Source organism: Morone saxatilis, unplaced genomic scaffold, assembly GCF_004916995.1.
Source record: "Morone saxatilis isolate NCDOM2014 unplaced genomic scaffold, NCSU_SB_2.0 Contig17, whole genome shotgun sequence".
Taxonomy (NCBI): domain Eukaryota; kingdom Metazoa; phylum Chordata; class Actinopteri; family Moronidae; genus Morone; species Morone saxatilis.
Window position 1 is genome coordinate 1,809,100 of NW_023339729.1, and position 11,898 is coordinate 1,820,997.

General features: G+C 39.0%; 1 protein-coding gene across 1 annotated transcript in view; it reads left to right on the top strand.

Annotated features, from left to right (window-relative positions):
* LOC118326502 (glycine receptor subunit alpha-3-like) overlaps positions 1–11,898 on the top strand; it is a 31,087-nt gene that overhangs the window by 17,935 nt on the left and 1,254 nt on the right. Inside the window, exons 5-8 of the mRNA XM_035659503.1 lie at positions 669–892; positions 2,279–2,361; positions 6,880–7,017; positions 8,398–8,612. Of these exons, the coding sequence (XP_035515396.1) occupies positions 669–892; positions 2,279–2,361; positions 6,880–7,017; positions 8,398–8,612 (660 nt within the window). The remainder of the gene's footprint in view (positions 1–668; positions 893–2,278; positions 2,362–6,879; positions 7,018–8,397; positions 8,613–11,898) is intronic.

An 11,898-nucleotide genomic window follows, 5' to 3' on the forward strand; every position in this document is an offset into this window, starting at 1 on the left:
TCAAACAGCACACTGTAGGAAGAAAGACTGATTGTTTACTGGAGAAGGACTAAAACAAATCTACTTTTTCCTCCTTTTTCCTGTGAATACTGTTGTTAGTTCTAATAATTGGTTCCCACATGGATTAGAAACCATTAGACACCTCAGAGACAATCTGGACTGGACTATGATTTGCTTACCTGAGGCAAATAAGCAATGGCTGAGGAGCATAAACCTGTGACTACCAACAATGTAGCCACTTAGTGCCCATGCCTCCCCCACCCACTATGTCTGTGCACCGTATATGCTGATGGAAATGAGGAGGCTGCAGCTGCCTACAAATGTGGTGGAAGGTGTGCTTGTGCATGCAGAAATCAAGAATCCAGTTGGAACATGTGTGTTCATGTACAATATGGTTCCACCACTGCTGTCCAACACCACTGCATCCAATGGAACAGCTGGCGTACAGGGCTCAAGATCATTTGCACCCCTCTGCCTCCTTGAGTAGGTCACTAACAGGATAAAAACATGATACACTAAGCAGCTTGGATGATTTGTTATGTCCAGAAATGGCATAAAATGATGAGTGTAGTTTTATTTTTGTTCACCTATGGTAACCCATCCCTGGAAATTGTTTTTTTCATGTCTTACTGTGTGTGATGTATCCATGTTATTCTCTTCGCCTGTAGGACTACCGTGTGAATATCTTCCTCCGTCAGCAGTGGAGTGATCCCAGGCTCGCCTATGCTGAATACCCAGATGACTCTCTGGACCTGGACCCCTCTATGTTAGACTCCATATGGAAACCAGATCTGTTCTTCGCAAATGAGAAGGGGGCCCACTTTCACGAAGTCACTACAGACAACAAACTGCTCAGGATATTTAAGAATGGGAATGTTTTGTACTCTATAAGGTAAGTGTGGGGTGATTGTTTTTCAAGTTACTTTCATGCCTTTGAATTTGACCAAAGCGAGAAGCTATATGGCCCTGAATTAATGAATCAAGGAGCCGGGTGTGATGTTACCACACGGTGATGGACTTTTATCATTTTAATGGCTAGAGGCGCACAGTGCACCCACAGTTCAGCTGGAAATAAGATTTGGAGGAATACATTATCTGTGGTGGGAATACATCACCATAAAAGGTTAAAAATAAGCACTGTAGGTCTGTATGATGTAGGGCTGCACAGTTCATCAAAACATTATCTAAATTGCAATATGGCCAAGTGCAATATGCAAATTGCAAGAGCTGCATTGTTTAAATAAAGGCAAATATGTGACAACCAGCATTATAATGAAGTACTGTAGTGCTGCAAAAAGTCCCTGGCCTACAAATATTTGTTTGATTCTTTTGTACAGACTCCAAAAATGAATGATTTTTTTGTGAAAATTTAATTTGTGATGGAAAAGCTACATTTCCTACAATAATCATGAATCATATTATAAATCACAATATCTGTCAAAATAATCGCAACATGATGTTTTTTTTAATATATATTATAGTCCCTATATATACTTACTGTATATATTGTATTGTGCAGCCCTAGTATGATGGTGCACCATTAGGATTCCTCTTTTTATGGAGGACCTGACTGAAAAATTATGTCAACATTACTTGTATAAAGTTGCATTTTCAGTCTCGCTTTTAATGTGCTTCTGGGAAAAAATATTATTGATCCATGCTCTAACAATAATATACATTTTCCTTTATTTCCTTCACACATTTTTTTTGACAGTAAGGATGTAAAATAGGTCGTAAATAGTATTCATAATGCTCTGAAAAAGCATGAAATTTAACCTGTTGAAACCTGCCAATATAATGTAAACTGAACAAAACAATGTGGCATAACAGTCATCTAAGACTACACTTATTTGTAATTTATTCCGATTTGTTTTTCTCCAGAACACAAAAACTTAAAGGTTCTTTTCGTTTCTGTTGCGATCCAAATAAATGGTCACTTCATTTCCAATCCCTGGCAAAAATATTTTATAAAGAAAGTGTTTATGTGTCTATTTTACGCCTAGATTTACTGTTAATACTCACAACTGTTTGACTTTCAACGTTACATGCTAATAGTAGTTCTGTATTGCTTTATGCAAGTTTCTGTGTTCTGTGCTCAGAGATATTGCAGAGAGGCTGTTTCGGAGCCTCAAAGATATCCCACTTAGTGGTGCATTAATATAAAATGAGCCCAGATAAAAGCCTTTTGATACTGTACATGTGTACGACAGGTATGAATGTATTTAAACCTTGTCACTGTCTTTGACTCGCTTGTTCTCTCCTCTGTCTTCACTTTCAGACTAACATTAACTCTGTCATGTCCTATGGATCTAAAAAACTTCCCAATGGATGTTCAGACCTGTATCATGCAGCTGGAGAGCTGTAAGTACAGTATAAACAGACAGACACACACACACACGCACTGTTTGCCATTCCTAACCCTAACCTTAATCGGTTGGAAATGGGGATATACATTATAAGGAAATACTTTAAATATTTGGATTCTTCACACCAGATAGCGGTTAGGATAATTTTTTCTTAGCACACAGAGGTGTAGTAGTACATATATAGAAGTATAACCACCTCTTAGGAGGGGGATTTACCATATATATATGGTAAATCCAACCCTTCTACAAACAAGCCAAATGTTTTTAAATTACTATATATTTTTATTGTTTTGAGCAAAAAAATCTGCCAGTGGGATAATCTAATTTTGCTTGGCTAGTTTTCTTAAAACTAGCATAAAAATCTAGCCACTGAAAGACTGTAATGGACCTTAAAACTGGGGGGGGGAAATACATATAAGTTATTACAAGCAATGATAACTAAATTTTTTAAGATTTAAAATAAGTATTTCGGTCACTTTATTGAACTGAATTTAAGAATGTTTACCTTCATCTAAGATCAATCATTAGCAAAAAAAAAAAAAAGCTAATAATAGGACACAATTTCTTTAAACAGCATAATAAAAGTGACTTTGTCTTAAATGAAGGCACCAGAAGCATTCTTATTTAGCATTTTTAATTAAAACAATGGAAAACTCAAAGCATTCCTTCCATTTACTTTCTGAGTTTAAGTGTGTGCAAGTGGTCTTCTCTTAAAATAAAGGAAAATAATCTTCTGTCTGGGATATTATGCAAACCGTAGTTGGAACTGTTATATCTAGCTCAGTTTTAGCTGTAATATCTCATAAAGACACAGTTAGATAGATTTTCTTAAAACCAGATCCTGATGCAAAACATGCTGGACAAGATTATTTCTTTTTAGACAAAAAATAAGACTCATTTCCCAGGAACAAGGCTTTTTTACTTTCTTGAGATTCCTTTTTTTTTTTACAGAGAAAGGCAGCAGGCATTATTTCACTATCATCTATAATCTGTGATGTTTACTACACAGAGGAGACTTTTGTACCCTGATTATATTCTTTAAGGCAGTGCCTCCTTGCAGGCAACATGGTCTACAGTCTACAGCAGTGCATTGCTCTGCTTCTGTGCCTGGACTCCTGTCTGCTTCTCCAAACTGGGGGTGTGCTGACCTCTGTCCACTGTTGGTAATATAAGCCCACTACAGATATAAAGAGAACACCCTAAGGCAGAGTATAGCACTTTGTCAACAAACCCAGTATATGCAACTCACACCTTTCCACCTGAACAAGGCGGTCTGTTTCACCTTGGTATCACAAGCAGCTACATGCATCCTTCTCATTTACCGCTCTGTGGTACAATCAACAAGGGTTTTGTGACAGCAGGACCTGCAAACAGCACTTACGATCAAATTGTTTAAAGAATAAATTCTTCTCACATCCTCACAAATCAACAATGTCAGCCACACATTGTTGATTAATAAGTTAACATCACTCAGCCAACGCTCCTCCTGCTTCTGTTTATTATTCATCATAATTGCAGTGGCTTGTCGTGCATCGTGCCGTATGCATATTCCATACCTTTGCGATGGGACCGCTAGGGTCTGTCTGTATTCCCACAGGGAATTGCTTGGATTCATACAGGGAGCACCACCTGTGCAGACTGGAGCAGGATACTGCAAAGAATCAAATGAATTAGAACAAATGGACTGATACTATCATTTACATTGAAGTACAAATGTGTGGGTAAAGATATGCAAACAGTTGTCATGTGTCTCACATGTTCATTCATCCATACATTTTACCAAAGTATATTTAGTACCATCCTCCTTCCCCGCCACTTCTCCCTCTATGAAACAGGCCTAACTCAGACACATGGCCGTGTCTTTTTAAGGAAACGCAAAGTCGTGTTTAATAATGTTTATAGGGTTATGATGACTAGTTCATCCTTTGTCCAATCAGGAGCTTAGCTTGGCCCCGGAGGGACAGATAACACTTGAACAGATTAGTTGTCATTGGTTTTATTCTGCTCCAGCCCACTGGCCACAGGCATTACCATACATAGATCTGGCTCCTTCTTTATTTGTATATATGTATATGGATTATTTTCATTGCTGTGTATCTGATGTCATGCAGCAGAGAACACAGGAAGCACAAAGGCACGCACATACAGAGAGAGAGAGAGAGAGAGAGAGAGAGAGAGATAGGATGAGTGGAAATTACTCCAGTCATGACATGATGCATGTTTGAGAGGAAAAAATTGCCTTGATCTCCATCTCCAATTCAATTAATATTCCTCATTACATATAGATATAATGTGTAGAATTAATTTAAACTGAAGGGTAACCTGATGTTCCTGCACAAGTAACCTCATTTGTAACAGTAATAGGAGTTGTTTTTTTTACTAGATGAAATGTTTTGAGTAAATGCAGCTGCAGAATTTGTAAGTGCTTTGAGTTGACAGTTGGAGATACTGTTACCACCAGGGGCAACTGCACAATTTAGAAACATCCAGAGCCAAACACAGACGCTACCTTGTGTGCAAGGGAAGGCTGCAGGCATGGTCTCTTCTTGTTTTTTTTGTTGTTGTTTTTTTTTAACATACATAAACTTTTCACACGCTTTTAGCTGAACCTTAAAAGGCAAGATGAACTCAATCTTTTGTGTATGGCTGAAGGCTTGTACCAGCATGCACCAGCTGGTTTCTGCTTTTGCCAAAAATCCCTACAGTGCTCGGGCCGCATGCATTTTATTGCAGCTTCCACTTTCTGTCATTATGCTCATACATTTAGTCTGTGCAGTTTGTGTACTTTTCTCACTCTTTCCCATTAGTAGCCTTCACCAAGCGTGGCTGGAGGATGGAACATAATTTAACTGGATATAAGGATGTATGTATGTTGTATTGGAGCATTTTCCAATACTGTGCTTTAAAAAACTTGATGGGATTATTTTTATTATCACAGTAACAGTTACAACAGTTTGTGCCAAGCATCCAGCTTCCTGTGCTACCTCTCAACTGATCATGGGCCTGCGCACTGTGTCACTGTGAAGTGTATTTCAAAGTCTTTTTTCATCTGACTTGTGCATGTAACTACCTTAATTACACACTGGGCTGTGAGCTATGTCTGTAACCTCAGGGCAGCAGTACTGTAGCTTAAATAAATTAACAAAAATACGCTTCTAAACACCAGTTTGCTATAACTTGAGTGTACATTGTCCATTCGGCTCCAAACTTCACTTGTCTGATTAGAGTCCCTCCCTAAACTCATCTATGTGATAATATTCACTAATAGTGAGAGCGCCACCTAGTGGTGGAATTTATTACACTTTAATGTATTTCTCCCAGCAGATTGAACACATCTAGCTGAAATTTGGTCAGAAGACCCTTAGAATGTTGACAATGACATCTTACGAATCTTATGAATTTTTATTGAACCGTGTTGCTGTAGCGACATGGCGAGCATCACCTTGTTGTTTTAACATTTGATCGCATTTCACAGGGCTAAACAGGCTCAACACCTCATGAAATTGCAGCACACGTCCCACATGGCCAAAGCATTTTACATTTCAATATGGATTGTTGCCTGTGGGTGTTCAAAATGGCTCGATAGCGCCCCCCTAACAAACTTTCAAAAAAACAGCCTGGTGTCCTGTTTAGGGGACATGGATGAAAATTGACAGGCATATAAAGCAATTTAGGACGTACAAAAAAGCCTCTTGGACCCATAACCCAAACACAACAGGAAGTCGGCCATTTTGAATTCTGTGGTCATTTCCGGCGATCGGATCTGCTTCAAAATTGGTCAGTACAGTCAAAAAACATTGCTGATTAAAAGTTGTGCTATTTGTGACTGTACGTTGAAGGGCGTGTCCGTGGCGTGTCGTCAAAGTTGGCCAGGTTGAATCGAATGTCAAACTGTGATGCCATTTCTGGTATTTCAGGGCTTCAATTTTAACTAACTCCTCTTACAGATTTTATCGGATTGACCTCAAATTCGATCACTGCAATCTAGACACGTTGGTGATCAAAAGTTAATCAAATATTTACTGTGGGTCAAACGGCGTGTCCATGGCACGGCGCTGAATTTCCACGGTTCGTAGTGAAGAGTCTTGCTATGAACGCGTAAGTCTTTTGAACAGTCTCTGAAACGTGTGACAATGTAGAGCGGTCTCCCTCAGCTTCCAGCGATGAGGGCTTGGGAGTGGGGTGATGTGGCGTTGCGCGGCTGCGGCGGGCGACCGCCGTGCAGGCCCCAACGTAGGTTGATGGTGAGGTAGCGCCCAATGCTGCTTGCAGATTAAATATATATATCGTAGTTTTTGCTCCACTACTTCTTTTTTGACAGCTCTACTTACTAGTTACCATAGTTTCTAGTTACATGTTACATATAAAAATATGTGGTGCTTCTCACGAAATGATGATTCAAAATATCAGCGAATCATGAATCACTTTAATGATTTATTCCCCTTATCTTTCTGTTGCATAATATTTTGTTAATTGTATTCTATTAAATTGTCCTGTTGTTTGCTTCTTTCAGTTGGGTACACCATGAACGACCTGATCTTTGAGTGGCAGGAGAACGGACCAGTCCAAGTGGCCGAAGGGCTCACGCTCCCACAGTTCATCCTCAAAGATGAGTCAGACCTCAGATACTGCACTAAGCACTACAACACAGGTAACACACACATACATACACACTCTGCCATAAGCATCACAGCACAGGTTACATGCACACGGGGTGAAACGGTTGCCACGTTTCATCAGTCATGTTTGTGCTGCTGGGATCAAGTCAAGAAAAAAAATCAGCTGCAAGAAGGAGAAACAAACAGCCTGACATCCAGACTAATGTTGTCTTTTAATTAAATGGGATCTGACCATAGACAGTAGATAAACATGGATGTGGTGTCTTCAACCTGAGGCGCTGTGTGGGGACACTGAATGATTCAGGAGGCTCAGAGGAGGACAGGGATTGTAGATATTTATAGATTTTGGGCCGCATGAGCTGACCCTGAGTCAAGACCAAGTAGGAATGTAACAATATGTTGAGTGACAGTTCAATCAGGATACAAATAATAAGATTCAAATCAGTGAGATGAAAAATTAATCATGGTCCTCTTTTTAACTAAAAGAGAGCACTATCTCCTTTTGGATTGGCTTGTTCAACATCTGACTTCACTAGTAGCAAGTGGCAAACTGCGTGGCCTGCTAATGAAGCCCACACGGAAGCAACAAAAAACTGCGTGAATTTTTATACAACTCATCCGTTTAATATATATTAAGTTTTTTGCATAATTAAGGGCATGCTTTGAGTGACAGGTGGGTGCCACCACAGGCGGCTGTTTTCAGTAACCAGGCTTCATTCATTCACACTCAGCTCCAACTACGCTCCACATCCTTGCCCGCTTCTGGATTAGCCGGAAGCTGTCGGAGTCAGGACCTATGGATGACGTCACGGACTACGTCCATTTTTTCTTACAGTCAAAGTGCAAAGACATCAGTTTCAGTTTGACAAAGAAAAAAGAAATGTGCATTTTTTTTCACAGTTCATACTCTACCTCAGAAATAATAAAGGATTCTATAATTTGATAAAAAACATATATTTTGTGGATCTTTTTCTGAGAACTACTTTTTCAGCCACAGTCTTCAGTCTCATTTTGTTAAAAACATTGTGAGAAAATCATATCGTAAACCCAGGATTGTGAATTGTATCAAACTGTGAGTTTACTGTATTGTTACACCCCTAAGTTTAGTAGCTACGCCCCTGTCTGTGACATCACCAATATGTTTCTGATGGCACTTTTTTTAAAGGAGGGCATAAAGCCTGCTGCCATAATGTTAGTAAGTATAGCCAGAAAATCCAAATTTGGGCAGAAGGGTGAAGTGACGGTGGAGCAAGGTTGGAGCACAGGTAAATGCAGCAAACTTTACACAGCCTTGTAAGATAACTGTGCTTATGCATATTTGTTGCTTGTTTGTTGTTTATTGTGCTTATTAAATGTATGATGTAATTATAAATAAGTAAACATTCTTAAAGCATGTCTCTGCTTTGTTGCAGGTAAATTTACTTGTATTGAGGTGCGGTTCCACCTGGAGCGTCAGATGGGCTACTACCTGATCCAGATGTACATCCCCTCTCTGCTCATTGTCATTCTGTCCTGGGTCTCTTTCTGGATCAACATGGACGCTGCCCCAGCCAGAGTGGCACTGGGCATCACCACTGTCCTCACCATGACAACGCAGAGCTCTGGCTCCAGGACTTCACTGCCTAAGGTCTGTGTTTGTAGATTTTATTATTCATCTGTATCTGCGTGAGCTTCCTTTAGATGCCCTACTTTCCTCCAACACATGCAGGTTAGGAGAATTAAATTGCCCATAGGTGTGAATGTGAGTGTGAATGGTTGTCTATCTGTATTTGTCAGACCCTGTGATAGTCTGGCTATCTGGGCTTTACCTCTTAGCCAGTGTGTACAGGGATCTACTCTAGTCTCCTGCACAGTATAGTAATATAGTGGAAACTCTGTTGAAGACAACATGGGAGCAACTGCACGTTTTCTTTTTGGAGACCTCATAACACACACTATATAATAAAGCTAAAGTGCTATTCAACAAGATAGCCCACTGAACCCTTAAATGTTTTAACCCAAGGCTGTTTTTTCTTGACTTTTACACATTTTAGAACAGGCTTACGGCATTGTCACTATATGTCTGTTATTTTCATATCAGGTTATTCATAATAATAGCAATACATTTTATTTAGTGGAACTCAAACTCACCTTACATCATATAAAACATACAATCAATAACAAAGTAATAAAACATCCAGGGTTAGGAGGGTTACTTTAAAAATGTAACCCAATACAATTGCTAATTACATGTTAAAAAATGCAATCAGTAACCCCATGTGTCACAGTATTAAAGGTACTTGGTTACTTTCCATTACTTTTGGATTAGCTCAACACCAAATATGCAAATAATGAATAAATAAATATCAACAAGATGATGTGTATTCTATAAGACAACAGAACAATGTAAACCAAGATTTTTAGTATCAAAAGTATGTCCTCTGCTCAGTGTATTTTTAAAGAAACACTGATGTATCTTAAAATATTATTATAATCCCTATTTTTACTTAATATAATTGATTACATATATTTATGGTAATAGCTTACAGTTACCTTTTTTTGTATCCTGATTACGTGACTCACAAGAAATCCACTACTCCCTAAACCTGAAAACATCATTATGATCAACAATAACACATGCATGCAGTAAACAACAGGGCAGCAAGTTCAAAAATAACAACAATATTAAAATAAGATACAGTTAATACAGTTAAAGTGAATGTGCTTGTTTAAAAGGGGGGTTTTAAGAGCAGTTTGTAACCATGTGTAATGGATTTCAGTGTAAGGGTGTGAGAGGGAAGAGAGTTCGGAGGTTTGGGTGCAGCATAGAAGAAGACCCCGGCACCCATTGTGCTGAGGCAGTGGCAGTTAGACCTGCTGATGAAGACCATAGGGAGCGAGAGAAAGTGTAGGTCTGAAGGAGGTCTGTGAGATAAGCAGGGTCATCATTACTATTACTACTACTGTACACTGCATTATTTGGCATGTAAGTGGTACTATACATATGGCTAAAGGAGAGTTGTCAGTGTTTAGTGTGGGATGTTTAAAAACTGATTGTGTTTTTTGACACTCCCATTATTTATTTATCTAACATAAGATAAATATGATTTGTGTGTGTGTGTGGTGGGGGGTGTTTTGTATTGTTTCCATGTTGGTGAATCCGCACTATTCAGACACTACAAAAAAAATTATCAGAATTTGTTAACAGCGAGGGGAGTAAAGGAGATGCAGAGTCCAAACCACATCTCCTCCAAAAGCGCACTCACTTGTGCACAAAGTTATGGTGGCTGAGGAAGACTATAGATCATAGAAGAATGAAAATAAACTGAAAATGTGAGTAAAGGTAACAATTTTAGCAACTATTAAGCAAAGAAATGAGTCTAACGTATGTCTACGTTTGAGCCACAAATATATAACTTTAAGAATGTGGTCTAAATTAATGAATGTAAACTAAAGGTGACTTAGGAAAATTAAATAATTTGAAAGAATCAATATAGGTATTTTTGCAGAAATAATCAGGATGAACTCTAAACTGTGTTAGGTTACCTGCTATATATATATTAACATCAAAATGTAGTTTTTATACCTTTTGTAAAGTGAATAATTGAACAACTTACAAACTTTACTTTATGGGAAGACCCCTACCCCTACCCCTACCATATTTATGAATTTCGCATGAGCCTTGAGTTTGGTATGTTGAGTTAAATGTCATTATGTTTTGGGCACAGTCACTTCTGTGACACAACCATCTCACAGACCATATTTGGAACTTCCTTCTCTTTTGTGCGCCAGCTGCAGCTAAATGTACTTGCCTGTTTGTACTGTAACCATAGATGCACAGAGAGATCGTGTCCATTTGGTTCAAAGGGTTGAACTCAGCCTTTGAGTTATATAGTGGCATATTTAGGAGAACATACTTTTTATATACAGTACATACAGTATATAGGAAGGTGACTGGAAGAGGAGATGGACATAGTGAGTGCACGTGTGTGTGTGTGTGGCAGAGTTGTTTTTTCTCTCTCCCGAGACCTGAAATGCCTCTCTTTTTTTCTCCTTTTTTATTGGTGAATGTTTTGCATGGGCAAGCACAAGTATGTGTTGATTACACACATCATGCATCCACTAGAGCGTGTGTGAGAAAGAGCCCCTTAGTCTTGTTCTGGTATCTTGTATGCATGAGAAAAAATCTGACATGGAGCACTTTGTTACATAACCCTTATTAGCACAGCCATCTTTCTCACACATACTGTACACATACACCTCAGCAACATGGCTGTGTGTGTGTGTGTATTCAGAGGTTAGGAGGTTTCTCATGTTTCCCATGCTCAACAGAACTTTGCACTCCAGTATGTTACACGTGTCTGAATAAGTCATTATTTCATAAAGTAAGGTGGATACATCATTTTGACACCGCATGTATCAGTGGCACAGCCGTGTGTGTGTGTGTGTGTGTGCTGCTGTCGTGTGTGTGTGTGTGTGAAGGGCAAGCAGCTGCAACGCCTGAAATAAGTTCAGCACGAAAATAAATGCAGTAATAATGGTAGGGAACACTGCTTCCAAAACGCTCCTTTGACCTCCCCACCTAACGGGGTCCGCAAGCCTTCTTGATGAAGGGTATAAGCAAACACTTTTTTTTTTTTTAATATTATCATGAGTGGCGCCCTGTCAAACGATTATCATTCATTTCTGTGAGAAGAAGGGCCTATAAATGAACGATTCCCGTCTCTAATTTTAACAACTTGAGAATTACTATTTAAGACCACATATGATCCGTCACAAACCTACTAATGTTTTCGGATTACCAGCTATAGTTCCACAGACCCGAATACTTAGCTCTCTTGCTAAACAGCATAGTCTCTGCATTAGAAAAGGTACAGCAGTTAAAAAAACAAAGAGCTGATAGAACAATGAGAAGAAAAGACTGAATCTATCGA